Genomic DNA, 23,852 nt, shown 5'->3' on the forward strand with positions numbered 1-23,852 from the left:
AACTGACAATAAATCTTCACAGAAAGACCCAATACACAGCTCCCCGAAGGCCAACAAAGCATAATCAACAATCCACCACCATTTATGTAAGACATCAAACATTCAGCCTTGGCAGACTACTTTCGGAGCAGAATTAGATTGAAAAACGGGCGGCAAAAGATGCTGCGGGAGGAGAAGAAAAGACGAAAGAGAGACACAGATTGTTCTGGGAGATGGAAAATAAATCACACAAAAAAAGAATCAACCAACAAGCAATAAATTGAATTTCATTCACATCTAACACTTTCAGTTACCGTCTGATCATCGAGACATTAGGTACGATGCGCAACGCGAAATTGGACATAAATTGGTGATCTTTGGTGATCGCATGAAGATCACGCGAAGTGTTAAGTGAGAGAGACTTGTGTGCAATTTACAAAAAGATAAGACTTTTCCCGAAGCTTTTCTGCTGAGCTTCTCTCAACGAAAAACCCGAAGATTCTCCCAGTTATAAATTGCGAGTGTTTCAGTGAAGATGCATTTTGTGAAGCTTCTCCTGATCTTTTGCACTGTTGCTGTTACCCAGTGCCAAGATGGCCTCAACGGGGATCCACCGCCACGTCCTGGACAAGCTAGTCTCGTCATCGTGTTCGACACAACATCCTCCATGGGGGATGATCTTGAGGAATTACGTGCTGGGGCTGCATTTATAATTCGCAAAATGATGAATAAAGTCAACAATCCCATTTATAATTATATTTTTGTACCATTCAATGATCCATGTAAGTAAGAAAAAAAATTGACACACATTTCCCCCCATAAAGCTCCATTTTCTCAGCGAACGCAACATCAGATCAAAAGGTTATCATAACGCATTTCTCATTCAATTTCTTCAATATCTGCTTTTCACCACAATTTCACTCAATGTTTCTGTATTCTTTCTCCAAAATTAATTGGTGAAGACGTTGGTCCAGAATTGGAAACAACAAATCCTCAGGAACTCCTGACTGAGCTCGATCGCGTTACGGTTTACGGAGGAGGAGATTGTCCTGAAATGTGCATCACTGGAATTAAATTTGCCCTGGAAAAGTGCCTGCCTAATTCATTTGTCTACGTCTTTACGGATGCTGATGCAAAGGATGCTTACCTCATGCCTGATGCTATGTCCTTGCTTCAGGAGAAAAGGACATCGGTAAGAAATATTTCTTCAATTATTTCTTTAAGAAGTTTCAAAATAAATTCTGAAGTCTTCAAACTTAAGAAAAAGCTTCAAAAGACTTCAAGAGTCGCGATCTTCATGAAGAAAATCAAACCAGAATGTTAGAAGACAAACAGGCCAGACGAAACCTGGTCTAACAAAATGAATTCTCAAAATTTTCAATGCAACCAGCTTCATAGGCAATTCAGTTTAATGTAAGTTTTGTATTTTTTTCATCTTCAAGATTACGTTTATTGTTGCTGATGATGCATGCGAACCAATCCCACCTACGTTCAACACCTACTACACTCTTGCAGACGCTAGCAATGGTCAGGTGTACCGAATAAAATCCCGAGATACAAACACCGTAAGCCGCACAACAATAGATCTTCTTTTTTTGAAAAACTTTGTAATGCGGAAATTTCAAATATTTCAGATTTTGGAAAGCGTAGGAGATACTCTGGATGAGGGTCTTCAAATTCTCAAGCTTATAAATTCCGATAAACCCGGAAGTCACGATATACCCTTGGATGTGGATAAGAACTTGAAGGATTTCAGTGTTAGTGTTTCAGGATCAGATCCCAATATCACCGTTAATAGTCCTGATAATCAACCCTCGAAAAAGGCAAAGGAGCTCGTAAATCTTCCCAATGTTATGACGGTCAAAATTATGGATCCTGAACCAGGAGTATGGACAATTGGTGCATCATCAAGTTCTCCGCATTCAGTTAAAATTGCTGGAATAAGTGATATCACCTTCCGCTTTGGATTCACCCTGCATACACCTCTAACTATTGATGAAGCCCTGCCCAGACCTATTCGAGGGAATGACAATATCTTCTGTATTCTCCCCTCAGACCCATTTGCCATACGAACACTGAGTACAGTTCGCTTCTTCAGGGAAGGACCGGTGAATCCTTTTGAATTCATCCTCCCGCTGGCGCCGATTAAGAATACTTACTTGTTCAGCTGCAGAGCTTTTAAACCCCCAACGGGTGTCTTCAAGATTGAGGTAAAAGGAGAAGATAACAAAGGCAATAGATTCTCAAGGATTCTCCCAACAGGATTGGATACAACTGATGTCGCAAAACCTCAGTACTTAGGGAAGAGTTTGGAGCAGAATATAGACCTAGCGCCCGATACTAGCGTTGAGCTAGATTGCAAAATGGTGGGAAATCCTCAACCAGCCATTCGATGGTTCAAAGATGGCGCAGAGATTCCAGGAGTCACAGATGAGGTCTTGAGAATTGAGTATGAGAGTGACAAACTCATAACGTACACCTGCGAAAGATCCAATAGTGAAGGAAGCCAAAATGTTGTATTCAAAGTTAACAATAAGGAACCTCCGGAGGTTATTGACTGGCTAATGAGGGTTGCAAATGATTCAACTGTTCATGTCCTAGCAGGTGATCCTGTATCCCTCAACTGTCCTGCTAAAGGAGTACCAGATCCAACGCAAATGTGGCAAAAAGACGGCGCAGACATTCCATTGGAAGGAAGTCAAATTGAATTGCAAGAAGATGGTAAATTCCTCACAATCCCTTCTGCTAATGAATCCGATGCAGGAGTTTATGAGTGCGTCGTTGAGAATCCTTCAGGGAAACTCACACTTCGGTACAAAGTTGAAATTGATGAACCTGTTAAGTTTTCCAATGAAAGTGAAGCTGAGAATTTTGATCCTGAACTTGAGAGCTATATTGAGAAGATCGCAGCAAATCCCGGAGAAACGGTGACTCTACAGTGTCCAATGGTTGGTAAACCTCAACCTAATATAACGTGGTACCGTGAAGATCCGATGGAGTTTGAAAGGGTTCCCATTGAAGGTGCAACAGAAAATCAACTTACTATTGAGGTGACTGAAGATTCCGTTGGGTATGTTTGTGTTGGCAGCAATCCTCATGGAAACTTAGAGAAGCAATTCCAAATAACTCCTCCAACCCTTCCGAAACTTAACGATCCAACTGAGAAAAAGATTCGGGTTAAGCCTGATGAAGACTTCTCCTTAGATTGCTCAATTGAAGCTCCTAATGCTGAAACAACTGTAAAATGGTTAAAGAACGAACAGCCACTAACACCTGATGGATCCAAGGTGATTGTATCAGAAGATGGCTACACGCTAAATGTTACAAAAGCCGATATTAATTCTGATCCGGGAGAGTACAGGTGTGTCGTTGAAAATCCCTCTGGGAACATTTCCAAGAGTTTCTCAGTTGAAAAGGTAGTTCCATCGAAATGGTCAACATGGACTGAGTGGACAACCTGCAATTGCCGTGCTCGTGTGCAGTTCCGCAATAGGTTCTGTCAGTACAACAACGGCTCACTCGTAGCACCTAGCGATAGGAGTCAGTGCCCCGGAGAGGCAGTTCAAATGCGCCCCTGTGATAATGATTGCGACAGCGAATGGACTCCCTTCGGAGAATGGTCTCCGTGCTCTGTAACCTGTGGTGATGGCGTAAGGATTCGAACAAGACGTTGTCGGGATCCTACTGTAAAGCCCTGCACAGGGGAGGAGACGGAACGTGAACCGTGCAACATAATGCCATGTCCTGAAAATCAACTAGCCTGTGAGACAGGAATGATGATGAACAATGCAACGGGGGAATGCGAGGATATTGATGAATGTTCCGGGATGTACTTCAATGATTGCACAATAAGGCAGATCTGCGTTAATACGATAGGATCGTATGAATGCCTCTGTCCAGCTGGCTTTGCAACGCATCGCTTCAAAAAGAAGTGCCTCGATATCAACGAATGCACACGCGGAACTCACAAATGTTCCCATGAATGTGTCAATACGCGGGGTTCCTACGAGTGCAAATGCCCCAAAGGAATGACTCTGGACAGCGACAAGAGAACCTGTCGTGAATCATAAATTTATGCTCTATTTGTAAAATTAATTATGTAATTTTGTGTCACAATCTGTGATTTGAAATAAATGATAAATACTAAAAACGTTACACAAATTCAACCGTCAAAAGCTCAACTTTCTAAGTTAAAAAAAAAACATTTTACGAGAATTTTCTTCTTTAATTCTTTAATTTTTGTAAAATTTTATTTATTTTTAACAGTAACATGGAAAATTCGAGTGAAAACTCCATATTGGTTGCCTCCTTTGCATTTGTACTCTCCTGAATTACTTCTCTGCACTGAAGGGATTCTCAGAATATCCTTTCTCTCCATCAGAACTCGTTCATCCTGCAAAGAAGTTTAAGTTTTTTTTACTGAACTTCTTTATAGCTTTTCAAAGGATAATTTTAAATATTGCAACCTTAAACCATTTAATTTCCGGAACAGGGATTCCATAAGTAGAGCAATCCAATTGAATTTCCTCCCCCACATACGCAGAAATATTCCTTTTAACATCTGCTCTCCTGAAAATGGGAATCTTCCCTTCGCGGAAGATGTAAAACATTTTCTCCATTTGACCAAATTCATTCCAAGCCATGCAGGAGAAAAATGTAGAATTTCTATTCTTAGGAGCGCGAATTTTAATTGACGCGGAAGTGGCTTTTAGGCGTTTTGAATCTCGACGATACCAGCAAATTTTGGGCTCTGGTTTCCCAGAAACAGGACATTGGAGGGTTATCCTTTTATCAATGGGAACCACCAGGTATTGCACAAAACTCTCGAGAACTCTGTCGTATTTACTTGAATCGAGAAGTTTGGGAGATTCTCCTAGTTTCAAGGAAAATCTCATTTTTGCTTTCCCATGAATATTTTTCACGAAACATTCATAATCGCCGGAAAAACTACGCTTCATTGCTGAAATTTTCAATCTCTGCCCATTTTCTTCGTATTTTACCCCACTGGAGGCACTTTTTGGGATTTTCCAGGATACCTGAGGCTGTGGATCTCCATCAAAGGGACAATTTAGCTCAAAAGGATGTCCCTCGAGGATGAAATTTTCCGAATTATTTGATTTCAGCAATCTCTCGCGAATGAGTGCGGGTTCAAATCCCACGCTTAGAGTTCCATTGGAAACTGGAGGAGAATTTCCCACTTCACAGATGAAATTTCCACTCTTTCGCAATCCTGGTGCTGCCGTTGGGATAACAAGGGCAAAGGCAAAATCATCCTTTCTGCGCTTCAGCATCCCGTAGAATTTTCCAGGCTGTCGCACAAAATCTCTCTGCGGATAGAGCTTTCCACTCTCTACAATATTCCACTCACTCTCCATCGGAAGTTGACCCACTTTTACATTCACTGAGAGGATCTTGTGATCCCCGGACTTCCAGGAGAGCTTCATTGGTGGCTTTGCTGTTACATAGCACCAAACAATCACTTCATTTCGACGATTATCCCCTCGTACGTGGGTCACCTGATGCCGTGCAACAGCTACAGAAGCAACAACACCAACAATGATCAACAAGAGCTGCAGGAAATTCATTTTTATTTTTCCACTAACAAAACTGCGTCTCTTTGGAATTTCCCAGATTATTTGTAAAGAGAATAAACAAATTCCGGAAGTTTCAATGTCGCTCTCTCATACAAAACTGGGCTAGTTGGAGAAAATATTTTCATGCGATGCCTTATCGCGATTATGAGAATTCCTAAGTTTTCTCGGCTTTTGTCGCTTTGTGGTTCTTACAAGGCTTATGGTGATCTCTTTGACTTATTATCTTCTCTATTTCTGTGTTGCTTGCATTATGTTTTATGCTTGGATTTGTTTATGCTTTGGATTTTTCATCACAGTTGAATGATAAAAATTGTTCGTTCATTTAAATAAATAAAAATTATTCTCTTGAAAAATTCTTTATGAGGAAAATGGGACAATTATGCTCAGGATAATGAAATTTATGTATTTTGTAACATAAGCAGAGGCATAAATAATGTTAAGTGTTAAAATACTCTTAAAGTTTAGATTTTTCTTTTGAAATCGAAAGAAATTATTTCCAAATTAAAATTTAGGAAAAAAAAATTAAAAATTGGTTTTTCAAGTTACGAAAGAAACGTCAAACTTTAGAAAAATTGTCAGATTTCGCAAATTAAACGTCCAAAATATTATAATAAATGTCAATCGTTAGAAAAGGTTTGTCAAATATTAGTATAGGCATGAGACGTCAAAATTGGCATGTAAAACGCATAATAGAAACGTCAAACGCCATAAAGGCAGCTTCTAACGTTAAAACTTTGTTTTCAAATGATAAAATAAATGATAACTGTTAGAAAATGAACGTTAAACGTCAAGAAAAATCAATCGTAAGAAAAGAAACGTCAAACGTTACAATTTTCAATCAAAAACCTCTAATTCGAATCCAATAGCCGTTGGAATGGTTTAGTAATCTTAGTCTCATCAACCTCGGTTTCTAAACCATTTTTAATCCATATTTGGTGTCTTTAACACACCATTTAAAAGATTTTTGGCAATGCCTTTTAAGAAAGAAATATACGAACAAACGATCTTAATATTTAGCTGCTTTTAATGTAGAATGATTTAAATTAAACCAAAAATTAAGGAAAAATAATTTAAACGTTTTTTTTTAACATTTTTTTTTATTATTCTTTTCTTGGAAAATCTCTATATAAAGCTTTACACGGGGCTTTCACATTGTGTCATTCTAAACTTAATAAATTCACATTATTTAGAACCTACTTAGTAGCTACTTTAATGCAAATCTTTCTCTGCAAATTGAAGAAAATCTCCCTGATTTTCTTCTGACTAAACGTCGGCAAATCATTGTACTCTCGTATTTCCGGACACGCGCGCACCACCCACTATCACGAAGCTGGTGCTGCTGGATGATTCTCCTCCTCCAGACATCCCAGCCGTTCACCCACGCGTATCTTCTGTCCTGGCTGGATGGAAAATGCAAAATTCTTGGGTGCCTCGAAGATGAGTACGATTGTGCTACCCATATTGAATTGCCCCAATAATTGACCCTTTTGCAGGGTTGTGTCTTCCGGTAGGAGTAGCTCGTCAAAGTCATTGCCCTTGTGGGTACCAACTTCAAGGCCAATCCACCGATTTGTCTTTAGCTTCTCATCCAAATAAATCTGCACAGATCCCACATTTGTCGCTCCTGCAATGAGAGCAAAATGTTTTTTTTTTTAATATTTAAATTGCCAACTCCACCTCCCATTGTGGTGGTCCGGAAAGAAGCCCCCAAACAAGCGAGAGGCACTCAATTGAGGCATCGGCGTAGCAATTCACTTAAATTCCAATTCATCTCAATTCCCTCCCTCCTATACAACATGCTGAAAGCGTCTTCATCTCTCGAATATTACTTTTAACCATCAAGAGTGTCGCGAAGCATTCGGTCAATTAATTTAACAAAAATCATACCACTCTCGGACAATTCTCTCTCAGTACATTTCCCTCCACGCCATGCCCTCCGCGTGTGCTTTAATTCTCACATATATGAGCTATTTTTGCAAGAATATCGCGCACGTTGATGGCCTTCGTTGCCATGAAAATTGTACGCTCACACGTTTTGCATACAAACCACTTCACGTGCCAATTTTTTTCTTCTTTACTTCCACCCAACAATTCACGCGGAGGTGGAACTTCCCTAAAGCAAAATGCTTCCCATTTTGTACCTCACTGCAATGCACCCCCGCCTAACGCACTTTGCTTTGAGTTAATTTTAGCATTATGGGGGCTTTTGTGGCCATTCTTGTTCTATAAATGGATTTAAACGTTGGAAAAAAAAGCTTTTTATACTTTTCTTTTTCATTTTATACACAAAAAAGAAAAAAAAGCTTTTTTGTAGCTAATTCCGTCCTTTGGCACAAACATTTCCTCATATAGTAGAATCAAAAGGAGTTTAGTCAGATTTGTATGAAAAAATTTAATTAAAAAAATCTGAGCGGTTAATTTAAAAAAAAAGAGGATCAAAAAAATAATTTCACCCTTTTCCGTTTTTTGGGTCATACGCTGAACCAAACATAAAACATTTTATTTTTCCAGTAATTTATGAATTTAATTGTTTTCCCAAGTTACAAATGTATCAAATTCACACAAAAAAGGCCAAAGAAGACGTTCTGAATGAGAAAAGTCATGCGAAAGCATCTAGACAATAAATATCATGATAAAAAGAGCTCCTGTTTCAATGTTTCACGTGGACGCGAAAGGGTTAAAAAAAAATACCAAAAATTCGTTTGATTTTCAACTGTGATCAGCAAAACAAGAGAATGCTAAAATTTACCCCAAGGGAATGGTTTAACCTCGATTATGTGAAACAAATTCACTTTTTGTTGAGAAAAATGTATGAGGAATTTCTCGAATCTCGATCAATCTCGACCGATTCCCGAGAAACACTTTAACTTTAATAATTCGATCCGGATGATGAGATGCGGATTAATCGAAAGCTAATTCAATGTGGTTTCAATTGCAAGTGGAATTTTGTAAATTAATCCCTTCGTCTGATCGGTATGGACGGATGTTTTACGAAAAGTATTGATTTTTTGGGGTTGGGTTACCCCCTGATTTACCCAAAGATGCGCTCAATGACGTCATTATTATGGTTTTTGTCCCTCTAAATAGATGAAACATTACATTCCTTGTCAAAAAATCATCAATGAAACATTTTATATGAATGTTTCACATTTTGAAAGGAACTAACAAAAATACACAGTAGTGACGTCATTGTTTGCATTTTTGGTCAAATCTTTGACTTCTTTTCCCTGTTACTTTGAGGGCAATTTGGGATATCTGTTTGTCGATATCTGAAATGATTTTCATCCTCTGCAAGTTTACCGATTTCCCGATAATTCTCTTACCCTTTCGCGTCCAAAGTGAAACATAAAAACATTGAAACATGCACTATTTTATCACGATATTTATTCTGTGGATGTTTTCAGAGGACTTTTCACTGTCAAAACATCTTCTCTGGTCTATTTTGTGTGAATTTGATGCTTTTCTAACTTGGAAAAACAATAAAATTCATAAATAATTGGAAAAATAAAATATTTCTTGTTTGGGTCAGCGTATGACCCAAAAAACGCGAAAGGGTTAAGTGATAAATTTTCCCATACAACACTGACTAAACTCCTTTCATGAATATTTTGAGAAGCTTTCAAAAATTCTAAAACTTCCTATAAAAAAACAGAGATTTTTGAAGAGTCAAGGCTTAACTTTCAATGTGACGGTCTCTCTGATAATCCCAACTGTCTTTTCACATTATGTACAGTACATACATTATATATGTAGATGTACATACAAATTGCATTACATAAAGAAGCAATTTGGCACAGAAAACAGCACACATCTGCCGATCTTCTCATGTACTTTTCCCACTTTTTCCCAACGCGTTGACCTTTCGAGGGAGGATCTATCGCATTAAAGTGAAAAATCAATGGGGCGATAAGATCCGGCTGTGTTATCAGTCGAAAATTCCTCATCCGACATGACGCAACGGCCCCAGCATTGTAATTCATTCGCGCGTTCTCGCGGGAGATAAAGTGTTTTTGACCCGGATGGCTTTTTTCTGACACTTTTTTCTTTCATCAAATTGCGGGGATCATGATCCCCTACGGGGGAACATCTGTTTTGTAGCAAAAGCTCCTTTGAGCATTTTACAGGGTTGGCTTCTTCCGGAAAATCAAAGAAAAGTGTAGGTAACTCACCAACAGCTGTGAAGGAAAAAAATCCATGCTGCCACCGACCAATGTAGAGAGCACGTTCATTGAGGCAGAACAACCCCGGCAGCCATTGAGCAATTTTGGGGCTAACTGAGAGCAACTCCCCCGCAAAGTGTCGCCTCACTTCCGGTTTCCACGTTGTGGGAGAATGGAAGCGATGATAGTCGCCAGGTGCTAAGTATATTATACATTGATACAATGCACTATCCTGAGCACTTGGACGGTGTTTGCAGCATTCCGGGAACCCCCGTGCATGTCCCTCCTGCTGCCACGTGGGTGGTCCAAGGAAGGCCTCTAAACTATACGACACCCCCTTCACCTGCTCAATCTGCGCATCAGTGGCTGATCCAAAGTACAACACCTTGCCATCAGCTGGTGATACAATGCAAGCTTTTGCATCAACACTTCGGCATTCAGGCTTGAGCGAACGCGTGAAGAACTCCGATAAACTGCGGTAGTTCCTAAATTGAAAAATTCGGCAAAATTTCAATAATTCGTTTGGAAAAATTTCCTTTAAAATTAAACCCGCTTCTAAGTGCTTTTAAGCTAAAGGGAAGGAACCTCACACCAATTAGGGAAGAATTTCTTTAAAAAACAGACAAAGAACAAACACACTGTATGAAATTTAAAGTCTGTCTTCGAATTTGTAAAAAAAAAATTGAAATTTTAACATAGAATTTTTCTACATAAAGCCAATTAGTTGATATTCCACATACGCGGAATAAATGTTTAAAAACCAAACAGATTAAAAGTTTTATTAATAAAATGTAGAAATGTATATAAACCACCACCAAATAATATTTTTTAAGCTTTTAATTGAAGAAAGGAGTCATTTGGAATTGAATTTGAAATAAAATCCAAACCTGGCTATCAAGTTTCTCAAGATTTTTTAAAACTTTTTTTAAAAAAACGGAAAAATTGAGCTTAAACCGGAAAGATTTAGTTGCAAATATAAATAAGAAAAATGTACGGGTAAGCTGACCAAGCTTACGAGAGCTGTGTTTCTTTCAGTGTACCAATTTTGTGAGAGCAAACTAGAACGCGAATTTGTTTAAATACATGCAAAGTCGGGAAAAGTTGAAAAGTCATCCCTCAAGAAATCTTTAAAACGCCATATCTCGAGAACGGATCCATAGATTTTCGAGTTTGAGCTATCGTTGGAAAGGTCTTGACCTCAACTATAACATATTAAAATATGAAGTAAATCGATAATGGCATTTTCGAAATATTCGAGTTCGAAATTTTCGAAAATTTTGATTTTGACTTTAGCGCCTCTCGCGGTCATTTCTCGAAGTTGCAATGTTCTAGACATTTGTAGGGTTTCGCGAAACCTTTCATTTGCGCTTGAGTTCATCGAAATCGGACTTGTAGATCCCGAGATATGACATGTCAAAGTTGGAACTCAATATTTTCAAAATGGCGACATAAATTTTTTTTTAATTTTTTTTTATAAATAGATGTTATAGTAGGCTATAATATATCAAAAAATGAAACAAATCGATAATGGCGTTTTCGAGATATTCATCGAAAACTCATCGAAAATTTTGTTTTTGATTTTTAGCCCCCTAGCGGTCACTTTTGAAACTTTAGATGTTCTAGAGAGTTGTAGGGTTTGTTGAAAGCTTTCATTTGAGCCCGAGTTGATCAAAATAGGTCAAGCCGTTTTCGAGTTATAGTCGATTTTCGATGAAAAATTGTGGCGGCCATATTGACTAAACGGCTTGCCGATTTTCAAAAATGAGGTATCGTTGGAAAGGTATTGATGTCCTCTATAACATATAAAAATTTTAGATTTTTAGCTATTACAGAGGCTGAGATATAGGTAAAACAAAATTTTGAGGTTATTCAAAATGGCGGACGGATTTGACCTCATAATCGGATGTCTTCCAGTCGATATTTAAACTTTGCCGTTTACCGCAAGTCTCTATCTATTACCGTTCTCTCGCAATTTAGCGTTATACTACGGACGGACGGACGGACGGAAAAAATGTGGGGACCCTAATTCGTGCTCATCCCAAGTTTGAGCCCGATCTGATGACTTTCGATTTTGCTCGGTACACAAAAGCTGTGTCTGAAAGAAACACAGCTAATAATTACAAAACTTCTTGTTTACAGCACCCCAAGTGACCCCTAAAATCCGGGTGAACGAATATCTCACCAAAATGTTCCTCAATTTTGTGGTAGTTTTCCAGGAGAAACAAATTGAATAAGAAAACTTTGTAAATGTGATCAGAGTCAAATTAAAAGATCACTCCTCAAATTGAATTAATTGCTCTCTTCTCAATTAGTTCCACTATAGTTCTCATTCTATATTGAAAAGTAAAACTGCGGAATTTCTCGGAATTTTCTTTAGTTTCTTTTCTCTCTTTTATAAGTCTTATCTCGATGACTTTTAGATTTTTTAATGTAAATATTTCTTTTTAACTTCATCGTTTTTTATCGTTTGCATATTGAATTAAGAAAAGAAAACATTAAATTTTATTGATTAAGAGGATTAACCCATTTTTGTCTGACGCAGAATTTGAGGATTAATTTCTGAAAATTCTAAAACTTCCATATGTTTTTCATAAAAAAAAATCTAATATAAAATTTAATAAAAAATATCGAAATTAATGTTTTTATTATTTACAAACTTATCACATTTTTTACGTTAATTTCGGATCGACTTGTTTTGTTTTCGAGGTTGATTTTAGACCTAATTATTTGTGCCTGAACAAGGGGTTAATGAACAATTAGCTTGCTAATTAGTGTTTTTTTTTCAAATCATTAAAAACTTTCTTTTTCATTATTAATTTTAAGACGTTTTACACATCAATTACTTTTATTGTCTTACATCTTGTTGTCCTTTTTCTTGTTTTTAACGCGAGTATCAGAGCTTTATTTTTCAATTAAAAACAACAATAATTCTTGAAGAGTGTGTTTTATTTAATTGCTTTGTGTTCTGATAGGTTCTGACTCGCGCTCACAATTAAATCTACAATTACTTTCATTATTTTTTAAGAAAAATATTTCCCGTTTTTTTATTTCTTAAAAAGCTTTCTTAAAAAGATTTCCAAATAACTCCTTATATTTTTAATTAAAACAGTTTTAAAAAAAGAACAAGGAACAAATTTCCACAGGATTCGTTAGAACTGTGTCAATTGTTTTACCTACATATAATCGTGCTCATTAGCCGGCTAAAATAGGGGTGGGAATAAAAGAAACAAAATCTAGGGGGAAATTCCTATGAGGTGTTTAACAGATTTTCTAATTTATTTTAAAGAAAATCTTATTAAAAATCTCGGGATTAATTGGGTGTAAAACTGTAAGAAAAAATCTTAAGAATTTAAGGAGATTACGTACTTGAAATCTGACACTTCCGCTTCATCAATGTTAACGCCAAAAGTCGTGGAGTAGGCTCCATAAATGGTGGGTCGAAGAGGAATGGGGATTCTACGTTCTGCCATCCAACCCCAGCATCGGCTGAAGATCCTCAGCGGCAGGCAACAATAAACGTTCGTCTAAAGGGATTTAAAAGAAGAAAACAAAATGGCGGCGCGTGAGCAAAGCTAGGTTGGCGTTTATAAAACGTTGAAACATGAAAACATTGAAATATTGATAAAATCACGATTCTAAGTTTCTTGGGTTGTCTCTGGAGATCGTTTTCCGTGGAAAAGTTTTCTCTGTCACTCTGCATATTTTTACGCATTATCACATTAAAAGAGAATAATAAATTTCCAGAACTTCAGGAAATATGATGTTTCATGCTAGATGGGCATAACGATCACAAAATGGCCGACCGATGAATATTTTAAACTCAAATAAACATAACTTAGACTAACCTGCCATTGGGACGCTGTTCGATGCAATCCTCTCCTGGCTAGTTCCTTATTGTGAAGATGCCACTGAATGGCCGCCGCGAGGCAGAGTCCGATCGGCGTCCAACGTAGGAGAACTCCGTGCCATGTCATCCAACCCCCAGCTGCTAACAACCACCAATCCAACACTGACAAAATTGTCCAACCTGCTCCCGCTTTCCAGCTCCAACCTCTGTGGAGCTTCCTTTTAATTTTACTCAATTTACCTTTTCCACGCGTCCCGCCACCTCCGCCGCCGCCGCCATCCGACGGTTGCGCCGGCTGCTTCGTCGACGATCGACGCACAATTGCCGTCCATCGTGGTGACCATTTATTGGGAATTGTCTGGAAACTTGCAGCTTTAACCCTGCAAAGGAATCCGCCATTGTACCAAGAAATTCGACATAACTTAAAGTGAGGGGACAATTTGAAAATTTTGCAATAATATTTAATTTTAAATTAATAGACCTTTTAACGGAAATATCGCGTGTATTTAATAGTTTCTGTCCAGCATGTTAATCACAAACTTTACATGTCTCTCAATAACGCCCTTCTAATCATTTGCATAAGTGTTCTCGCGAAAAGATGCAACAGTGCAATGATTTGCTTTTTTTCTTTTCATTGAAAATCAAAAGCAAAAGCAAGTTCAGGAAAAAATCCCATTTATTTGATTACAATGGATTGTATAAAAATAAACGGGAATTGAGTAAAATATTCTTCCAACTAACTTTCCGCTAAAAATTCAGACTAATGCATAATTTACAAGTAAAATGAAAACAAACATCTTGCACATTCTCAGCTGGAATTGCTTTTGGAATTGAAATATGGAGTCATAGAAAAAAAAAGCTTTAAATTGAATGAGTTGGAACATAATTTATGGAAGATTTTTTGGTGTTGCTTTTAGTGTAATTGAAATGTACGAAATCATTATGTAAATGGTCATTTGGGATCTTCGGGATGTACGATGTAATATATTTGAGGTTAGAATTTCCAGAGCAGATTAGTAAAATTGCTCTACTATAGTTCTAGGTTTACCAGAATGAATAACCCAGATAGAATAAGTTAGAGAAGATCAGGATAAATGTCTGGAAGAAATTGATGTGTGTAATCGGATTTCTAGGTCAGCCGGGTAATAACTTATTATACACGGCGTAAAAAATGGAAGTAATTAATTTGGATTTAATGTGTTAAAAGAATTTTAATAAAAATTATAATCTTTAGTCAGAATTTATGCTTTTCTTCTCTTATTAAACCGAATAAAGATTTAATACAAAAAAATCTTAAATTGAATTGTCTACTAATGAGTAAAAATTCTAATAGTTTTTTAAGCTATCATTACCTAATCTGTGGTAAATGATCTGGTAAATTGAGTTTTAAATTAATTTTATATAAGAAAAAAAATATCCGGCATAAACATAAACAGCATAAAAAGTTCAGAGTGGAAGTCAGCATAAATAAAATTTTGATAAGAGCCAAATTATCGCATCCATTACAAAACACCCCAACAACGTGGAAAAGATCATAAGTTGACCCATCTTATGTGGCAAAAAAAGTCAGAAGAAAAATTTTTTTATCAACATGATTAAAAAACTCTTCCAGTTGAAGTGGGGTCTATTTTTACGCGAAAGTAACGCACAAAGGAAAGAAACTGATAACTCTGATAAATTTCATGCAAAAATACTGACAAAGATCGCAAAAAAATAAAGAATTATTAAAAATTATTTATTTAAGAAATTCACATGAAGAAATTTTTTTTACATTGAGGTCCCGCACTAAACACTTAATAAGAGAAACTTTCTAGTAGAAAATTGAAAAGAAAAATAAATGTTTCTTCATCATTTTTTCTAGAACTCGAAGATTTCTTTTACTTTTACTCTGCAAAGTGGGGTGAATCGGATCAACTTTCCTTTTAAAAATAAATTAATGAATAAAAATAATAAACAAGCAGGAAGGATACAATAAATTCACGAGAAGAAAATTCGAGAAAACCTCTAATGAATCTTCATCACGGGATCTGCTTTATTCTTGTCATTCATAAATGGGTATGAATTGGTATCAATTGGCAGTGAGTGGAACAATTGAGCAGCAACACTGCAACACTCTTTTTCCGGACTTTTCAGCCACGAATTTCCACGTTAGAGGAAATGCCCCCAACACCGACCACCCGGAAAATTCAAGGATACCTCGGTTAGTCATATGGGAGTTTCAGTAAGAAATCACAGAGCAAGAATGCATCCAAGGGAGTCAAAGTACATCCAGCAGGAGGACAAAGAGAATTTTTCATAAAAATACAAAATGTTGTATGTATAATGCATGAGGAAAAGAAAAACAAACAGCAAGGTTATGAAACACTCACAGTCGATTTTTAGCAATAAAATACACTGCCATTTCACTCACTGTGGCACTTTCACGTCTTCACGCAATTTCACGACTTCCCGGCTTTAGAGTGCGGCGAGAGATCACTTCTGAACGAGCATTGAAAACGAAATAAAATTAAATTAAATTCACTTTGCGAACCATAGCACTGAATGTTTCACGCACACTAGCACCACTAACACGAGCATGCGCAGCAAATTACACACAACGCTTTGTAGAAAGAATGTTTTGTAGTTGTTTTGATTAAAGTTTCAAGCAAGTTGTACTACAGCGCCATCTGAAGTCGTTTTTTGAATTTGTTCGTTATAAAATACATAACCTAGATATGCTCATCTTACTTATTTTATTTGTGTGATATAAATAATAAAATAAATAAATTTTGTTAAAGAGTTTGGCTTTTTTTTCAAAATTGTTTTAACCTCTTCGCGTTCTTTAGATCATGCGTTGACCCAAACGTGAAAAAATTATTTTCCAGAATATTAATGAATTTAAATGATTTTTATAATTAGAAATGCGTTCAATATAGGTACGTAAATGAGGCAAAAGAATTCAATCCATCTGAGAAATGTCCTCTAAGAGCATTAATAGAATAAATATCGATTGATGATAACTCGTTCCAATGTGTCACGTGGACATGAAAGGGTTAAAATGAAAAGAAAATTTTAAAAGAGGACATGTAGGTTAATGAAATATGAATTTGGTTCTTTAAAATTCAATTCAATTCAATTTCAATTTATTGCTCATTCCGCATTTTACAATTTGGAAGATTTAGGGCCTAACCTAGTTGTTAGCTGCTCGGCGCCCTCTCACAAAAAAATACATTCATTATAAACACAAAGAAAGATACACTAAGACTTCGGCACATTTACGAGTACATAGACCGCAGCAACTCCGCGACCATATCCACACTGGCCTCACACAGCCACCTCCCCACGCGATCAGGAGCCAACGACGACAGACGGCGGGAAAGATTGTTTAGTATGATTGGGGCAGAATAATTGAAAGAGCGTTTGAACTGCTCCGTCCGGGGTCTCGGCACATTAAAGGGCTCCCGACCGCCAGCAGCAGCCCCCAGCGCGAGACATCGCCCATTTCCATCGCCGCCCGCAAACCTCGCAACTCTCTCCACGTAAAGGTGCCGCAGCGGGAGGAGCCGCCACCCAGCGAACAGTGGAGCAGATGCATCAGTTCTTCGCGCAAAAGACATGACTCTCACGGCACCCTTCTGAGCCACCAAGAGGCCATGCATATGTGTGGCAGCAGCGTTTCCCCAGAGAGCAATTCCGTAGCGCAATTTGGACTCCACAAGCGCACAATAGACGGCCCTCATCAGTCCTCCCGAGCAGCTGCGTCGCAAGGCATACAGTTGCCTAGTAACCTGCCTGACGGAGGTTCTAACAGCATCCATGTGCGCATGCCAAGTGAGTCCAGCATCGACGATGAGTCCCAGGTATTTGAATTGCTGCACTCTCTCTATCCTGACGCAGCGCTCCGAACACCCGCCAACGAGCCTCCCGCAGGTCGCCGAGTGACTCACCAGATCATTGTGCTGATTGGTACCCCGCCCGAAATCCATCAGGACGGTTTTGGTACTCAGCACCATCCCATGAGCATCCAGCCATCTCCTAATATATGCGAGATCGCGCTGCATGGCCACATTGACCTCATCGCGCGTTCCGCCGCTGTAGAGGAGCGCCATGTCATCAGCATAGGCCGTGATAGATCCCAGTAAGTCGGAACACAGTAAATCATCGAGGTAAATGACAAACAGCAGCGGACCCAGCACAGATCCCTGCGGTACACCATATTCGCACACCAATAAAGCATCAATTAAATTGTTTTCTTCAGAATTCGTTCAAAGGTAAAGAAAGCAATTTTATTGTTATTAAGAACAAAGAACCTTTTTCGAAACTTAACCTTTACTTTTTTTAACTTTACTCTCAGACAACAAGTTTATAGACAGTTTTTTGCAAAGAAAGTACTAATTCTGATATTTTTATCAAGTTCTCCCATAATCTTTAACCTCTTTCTGTTCTTTTTGAGCTTATTGCGAGCGTGGGGCTAAAATGATCAAAGAGGATTTATAATTCAATATCATTCAAGAAAACGATTTCCTCCTATTTCACCCATTCTCAAATATTTAATGGAATGGAAAAAATCGTATAAATAATTAAGCAGTGAAAATGGGGTAAATTGGAGGAACCTTAAACCTTAAAAAGTAATTTACGAGCAAAAATACAGTTGCTATATCGAGGGTTGGAAAATATACTATACTAATTCATTTTTGTTGATTTTCAGGAGAGCGATTTGAAGTTTGAGATTTACATTGCTTCTTATGTAAAATTTTTTACAGTTTTCGCTGTAACTTTGTAGGGAACAAATATTCGAATTTGTCCTTTTGAGGGAAGATGAAGGACATCAAAAGCTATCGAAAAATGCGTTAAAAATATACTATACTAACTCGACTTAGTATAGTGTATTTTCCAACCCTCGATATACGTTTAACGTTTTCGTTTTTAACTCGCGTCAATATAGAGATTTTCACGAGATGTCTAACTAAAACATCAATTTATAGTTTATTAGAACAAACTATTTTATTACTTAAAGTGCCCTTTACGAATCCTTGAGCAATTGACTCATGGTGAATTGAAGGACGTCGTTCTACGGGGCACCTACTGTAATCATAAAATATTAATTTTCATTCAAAATATTTTGAAAATATTTGGTAAAAAAATTAAAGCCAATCATAGCTATTCTTCTTGTTGGAATTCACCCTGTATTCCAGTATCAAAAATATTATTTTTAATGAACTTGAGATTGATTTTTTTTTACAAATTTTATTTCTTAGAATTAATTGAGGAGATTTATAAACAAATTTCCCTGAATTATCAAATTTAATTATATGACTCATTAAAAGGAAGACTATCATCTTTGCCTTCTCTCATCCATAAAGTTGTGTATTTAATTTTTCTTATAAACTCTTAAAGTACTGTCCCCTACATAACATTCCATATATTGACTCTCCTCTCTGTATTAACTACTTTTTGTTAGTCTATCGAATAGTAATTGCTTGTGAGTACTGAGAGGGAATATATTCGTCACTATAAATAGAAAGTATATATTTATTCATCTCTACACAGTGTGAATGAAGCCGAAGCGGCTGGTTGACAAAATTTACTCCAACAGTTCGGCGGGAGAGCGATTAGATAACTTTTGGTTCTGTTTTTGTTCCTCAGCCATCGGAAAAAAAATCCGGCGTTATTTTCCCCACTTGCGACATGGTGGAGGAAAGCACGAAAGCCAGTCGAGCACTGCTACTGGACATATTTGCATTGAATTGTGGCGGCCTTTTGCCCTGTGAGAAATGTGCGAATAGTTCCACGTGAAAAAGCGCGCCTAGTGCACACCGCGTGTTTGCTGCAATTTACGCAGATTGACCCTAATTTCCACGAGAAGTTACGACTTTCTTCTCTCCTTCGCGCTCTGTGAGAGCACATATAGCATCTATTATGTAAATTTGTGACCATATAGTTTTGAAAGTTAAACATTTCACGATGAAAGCCACAAAAGTTGGCAAATTCCGCACAATTCTGCCGCAGATCCTCGCATGTGTGGCAAAAAATCTCATCCTCATGGACATCGGGATGTCCATAGTGTTCCCATCGATTGTTATCCCGATCCTCCAGGGAACTGATCCTGAACGTCGAGAGCGTGATGGGCTCACATTCACCGACGTTCAGGCATCCTGGTTTGGGAGTTTGGCCTTTATCTTCCAACCAATTGGATGCATCCTATCTGGATGGATAACTGAACGGGTGGGCAGGAAGAGAGCCATGATTTTTGTGAATTTTCCCCACATTATTGCCTGGCTGTTGCTTCATTTTGCCACCTCTGTGGAGGAAATGTATGCTGCTGCCATTATTCTCGGTTTGGGAGTTGGTTTCATGGAGACACCAGTTATTAGTTATATCGGGGAGATATGGTAAAGAATTTTAAATGAAAATACAGTGGAGTCTCGAAGTATTTTTTTTTAAATATTATACAATTTTAGATTTTTAAAAAAAAAATAATTTTGCCAAAAAACATATTTTTAAAAAAATATTAATTTAATGAAAGAAAAGGTTTTTTCTGCTATAAAAGTAGTACTGCGAGACTATACTGTTCATTATATTCTTGTTCATAACCCAGTAAACAAATGATAGATTCCACTAACATTGATATGAAATTGAGTCAAACTTATTGATCAATTATTGACTGAAAATTGGGAAAATATTTTGAATGAACTGTAGTAAGTTACCTTTAAATAATTGGTTGTTTTTTGAGTGTTCTTAAAGTCAAACATAAAAGGTCTATAATTGCTCAACAATGCGGTCATTAATTGATTCAAAGTTGTACTAATTGATTGAACATTATTTGGTCAATTTGATCACAGATAATATTTGATAAAACATTGATCAAATATTGGTCAAAAAGATTGTTTTCAAATTCTCCACTATTAATTTTACTAATTTTAGCACAATCATTGTTCCAGAATGTGTGTTTTAGAATTTTAACATTGAACTTTGCCCAAATATTGCTCAAATTTTGACCAATATTTACCCAAAATGTTAGATTTCGAATTTTCATTAATTTCAAAGTATTTTTTTCAGACAATTTTACCCATATCTTAATAAAATTTAAACGTTTTCACTCTTTGCGATAGTAGATTGTCTGTTTATTGAGCTCAATTTTTGATCAATTATTGACCAATTATTGGATAATTTAACAAAATATTTTTTTCTTTTCCAGCCAACCATCCATTAGGGGAATATTAACCGCAACAACAGGAGTTGCAGCCACTTTAGGCTACTCCATCGTCTACCTTCTAGGCTCCGTGACGAACTGGCGCAATGCAGCTCTTGTATGCTTTGCCACCCCTATTCTCACCATCCTGGCAATACTTTTCCTCCCAGACTCACCAATATGGCTCATATCGCGTCAACGGGAAGAGGAGGCTCTTCGATCTCTCCAGTGGCTCCGTGGTTGGGTTCCACGGCAGAATGTCCAGGAGGAGTTTCAGCAGTTACGGAAGTTTCATTCAACGAAGAAAGATGAAAAGCAGGAATATCGTCTTTTCAAAAAATCCACCCTAAAGCCATTTTTCATCGTTACAATGTTCTTTGTTTTTACGCAAATGAGTGGCTTAGCTGGGATGCGTCCATATCTCGTGCAAATCTTCCACACGTACCAAGTTCCTGTTGATCCTAACTGGGCTACAGTAATTGTGGGACTTTTGAAGCTATCGGGGAATATTTGCTGTATGATCTCAATTAGATTTCTTGGCAAGAGGCGAATAATTCTCATTTCGACGGCAGGAGTGGCCATTTCGTGTCTCTCCATTGGCTTCTATGCTTTCCTGAATCTTCCCCATGGGATTAGTTCATTTGATCAAAATTCCCGGGTAGAGAATCCACAAGGAATCTACCCTTTGATTGGGTTTTTCATCCTCTCCTTCCTCACAAGCTTTGGGATTGCTCCACTGCCGTGGGTTCTTCTGAGTGAAATCCTCCCCTTTCGCTCTCGGGGGCTAACAAGTGGCCTTTCAGCTGCCATCAACTACATCCTGGTCTTTGTTGCTGCCAAGACCTACCTCAATCTCGAGAGAGGACTCTCCTTGCATGGAGTTATCTGGCTGTATGCTTCAGTGGGTGCTATTGCCTTCATTTTTCACTTCTTTCTCATGCCTGAGACTGAAGATCGCTCTCTCGAGGAGATTGAGCAGCATTTCACCACGCAGAAAATTACAAATATTCACATTCAAAAGATCACAAAGTATTCCACCTGCACACAGAAAGACGAATCCCTTCCACTCGCTTAAACGAGATGAATGAAGTACCTTGGAGATCTGGGCAATGTGCTCATCAATCCGTGGCCCACGTCGACTACGTAAACTATGTAAATATTTAATGTTGAATATTTAACTCTTCAATTTGTAAATAAAAGAAAATTATTTCATAATCCTCAGTGGTTTCAGTTAATCATTTGCAATAAGTGTCGAATTATTATAAATATTCCGTTTAAAATGTAGCAAGTCAGAGACTTTGTGAATGACGAGGAAATTATGTTGAATAAATGATAAAATGTACTCATTGATTTATCCTCTAACTTTATTAAAAGAATTACAAGAAATAAAAGTAACTTTTTATTTAGAAATTTTCTTTCCTTGAAAAGAAGAAGAACAAAGGCCGAAAAATTGAAAGATTCCATTTATAATTTCGAGAGCTTCCCAACAAACAAAATAGGTTCTATAGTATTCTCACTGAATACTTCAAGTAAAATTTATAAAACCATGAATTTCCTAGAGAACGCTTGTAGATAGCTCATATAAGTCTCTCAGACCATTATGAGCCAATCTGGCGCACTAATAAGGGCCTACAAGAGTTCTCTAGGTTTATCCTATAACAGTCTTATAACTATCTACAATAAATATTATAAGAAAATGAAATACTTATTAGTGCCGTCTTGTAATACACTATGAGAAACTTATAGCACTGCTTATAGGAACGTTATAAAACTTACGAAAAAATTCGTAAAAATTTTAAAAAAGATTTTTAATTATTATTTTTTTTCCAATTTTCTATTTTCTATATTATTTTGATTTTTTTTTATACATATTTCGTATTTATATATTAAATTATTTTGTTATTATATTATATGATTAATTCATAGGTATGTATAATTGATGAACATATGTCTTGGATAACTTCCTCTGCATTCCGGGAACATATCTGAAAGAGTTGAGAATACACACATATCTTGCCAGGCAAATGTGTGAATTTCGTATTTAACAAAACTCCTTAGAATTTATTTCTACCGAAGTATACGGGATATTTGGTACACTTTTATACTCGTAGAACATTATGAGAACTCTTTAGAACCTTCTGAGAATTGAATTCTTATAACGATCTAGTTAGCTCCTCAAAAATGCTCTCTATTAAAATTTCGCATCTCCCTTGAGAGAGTATTGTACGTACGCGACAAATTTACTTTTTCATGTGAAAAATTGCCTTTCTCAGCTACCATACTTTTGCATGGTAGAGGCGATATGTCAATGCTAATTAAATACGAGAAAAAATATTTTCTTTTTTTTTCTTTGAAAAATCAACTAGATGATGTATTGTTGCGCATATGTATTAGATCGATTAGATCTCAAAAAATAATTTATATTTAGCAATGAAAATATAACTTTAATAATAATTTTTCATTAAGGGAGAAAGAGGTTTCATAAAAATCCTATAAGCAGTTCTATAAAATTCTTATTGCATGCTATAAGCATTCTTTTAAGTATATTTATCTTATAATACCCCATTATGAAACATATTTTCTTGTAGATTATTGGTTCTATATGGGCTGTAGGCTTTTATAAGAAGACATTATTGGAATTATTTTCCTGAGAACAAAAGACTCATATCGAAGTCCTATAGAGAACTACAATCATGGCTTATAAGAGCAAAATTCTAGTAGAACATATAGCCTATTTAATCCCTTTATAAGACAAAAAGTTCAGTGTTACACCATTATAACACCTTTTTAGAACTTTTAGTCTTTTAAGCCAAATGAAATGTTTGTTGGGTTTCTTAGAAAATTTTTCAGACCAATTAGACATTCCGTAGAACTTGTACAAGACATAAAAAATATCCTACAATGTGTTTTCGCATTGTCATGTCTTTCAATTTTCAGTCGATTTTGGGCTTTTTAATGGGACTTTCCCGCAAATCCGTTCAAGAGAAAAATTAGCCACGCCAATTACCTGCTTAACGAGCCTCTAACAAGTCCAAATTCGCCATATCCCGCTTCGTGGAAAAATGAAAGAACCTGCTCCGAGAAAAAACTCTAAAAAATTT

The 23,852-nt window shown here is 36.9% G+C and overlaps 5 protein-coding genes across 7 annotated transcripts in view; 2 read left to right on the forward strand and 3 right to left on the reverse strand.

Moving 5' to 3' along the window:
* The window catches only part of LOC129792487 (STAM-binding protein-like A), a 781,560-nt gene that overhangs the window by 123,624 nt on the left and 634,084 nt on the right, over positions 1 to 23,852 (reverse strand). The gene's annotated exons all lie outside the window — the stretch shown is intronic.
* On the forward strand, positions 250 to 4,129 carry LOC129791737 (hemicentin-1-like). Its single transcript, XM_055830078.1, has 4 exons — positions 250 to 761; positions 942 to 1,171; positions 1,422 to 1,544; positions 1,614 to 4,129. Exons 1-4 carry the CDS (start codon positions 515 to 517, stop codon positions 4,047 to 4,049), a joined length of 3,036 nt encoding a protein of 1,011 aa, XP_055686053.1. The 5' UTR covers positions 250 to 514; the 3' UTR covers positions 4,050 to 4,129.
* Positions 4,184 to 6,266, reverse strand: LOC129792398 (hemicentin-2-like). The gene is made up of 2 exons (XM_055831423.1): positions 4,446 to 6,266; positions 4,184 to 4,372 (listed from the first exon to the last, which is right to left on the reverse strand). Exons 1-2 carry the CDS (start codon positions 5,562 to 5,564, stop codon positions 4,229 to 4,231), a joined length of 1,263 nt encoding a protein of 420 aa, XP_055687398.1. The 5' UTR covers positions 5,565 to 6,266; the 3' UTR covers positions 4,184 to 4,228.
* Positions 6,580 to 16,159, reverse strand: LOC129792334 (phosphatidylserine decarboxylase proenzyme, mitochondrial). Of its 3 annotated transcripts, none has more exons than XM_055831261.1 (6): positions 15,950 to 16,159; positions 13,821 to 13,960; positions 13,579 to 13,718; positions 13,100 to 13,257; positions 9,743 to 10,218; positions 6,580 to 7,197 (listed from the first exon to the last, which is right to left on the reverse strand). In XM_055831261.1, exons 1-6 carry the CDS (start codon positions 15,979 to 15,981, stop codon positions 6,896 to 6,898), a joined length of 1,248 nt encoding a protein of 415 aa, XP_055687236.1. In that variant the 5' UTR covers positions 15,982 to 16,159; the 3' UTR covers positions 6,580 to 6,895. The 3 variants fall into 3 exon arrangements, with proteins under 3 accessions (XP_055687236.1, XP_055687230.1, XP_055687224.1); XM_055831255.1 differs by having other exon boundaries at positions 13,579 to 13,721; XM_055831249.1 differs by having other exon boundaries at positions 13,579 to 13,960.
* LOC129792227 (facilitated trehalose transporter Tret1-like) lies at positions 19,173 to 21,966 on the forward strand. Its single transcript, XM_055831080.1, has 2 exons — positions 19,173 to 19,951; positions 20,758 to 21,966. The coding sequence occupies exons 1-2, from the start codon at positions 19,524 to 19,526 to the stop codon at positions 21,824 to 21,826; spliced, it is 1,497 nt and encodes a 498-aa protein (XP_055687055.1). The 5' UTR covers positions 19,173 to 19,523; the 3' UTR covers positions 21,827 to 21,966.

Source organism: Lutzomyia longipalpis, chromosome 1, assembly GCF_024334085.1.
Source record: "Lutzomyia longipalpis isolate SR_M1_2022 chromosome 1, ASM2433408v1".
In the NCBI taxonomy this organism is placed as follows: Eukaryota; Metazoa; Arthropoda; class Insecta; order Diptera; family Psychodidae; genus Lutzomyia; species Lutzomyia longipalpis.

Coding starts and splice junctions, on each gene's coding strand:
- LOC129792334 (XM_055831249.1), bottom strand. CDS start 15,981: ATGGCAGTGTATTTTATTGCTAAAAATCGACT. Junction 13,258..13,578: donor GAACAGCGTCCCAATGGCAG/GTTAGTCTAAGT, acceptor AAATCCCTTTAG/ACGAACGTTTATTGTTGCCT. Junction 7,198..9,742: donor TTTTTCCTTCACAGCTGTTG/GTGAGTTACCTA, acceptor CTCTCATTGCAG/GAGCGACAAATGTGGGATCT.
- LOC129791737 (XM_055830078.1), top strand. CDS start 515: ATGCATTTTGTGAAGCTTCTCCTGATCTTTTGCACTGTTGCTGTTACC. Junction 762..941: donor TGTACCATTCAATGATCCAT/GTAAGTAAGAAA, acceptor TAATTGGTGAAG/ACGTTGGTCCAGAATTGGAA. Junction 1,545..1,613: donor AATCCCGAGATACAAACACC/GTAAGCCGCACA, acceptor CAAATATTTCAG/ATTTTGGAAAGCGTAGGAGA.
- LOC129792398 (XM_055831423.1), bottom strand. CDS start 5,564: ATGAATTTCCTGCAGCTCTTGTTGATCATTGTTGGTGTTGTTGCTTCT. Junction 4,373..4,445: donor CGGAAATTAAATGGTTTAAG/GTTGCAATATTT, acceptor ACTTCTTTGCAG/GATGAACGAGTTCTGATGGA.
- LOC129792227 (XM_055831080.1), top strand. CDS start 19,524: ATGAAAGCCACAAAAGTTGGCAAATTCCGCACAATTCTGCCGCAGATC. Junction 19,952..20,757: donor AGTTATATCGGGGAGATATG/GTAAAGAATTTT, acceptor TTTCTTTTCCAG/CCAACCATCCATTAGGGGAA.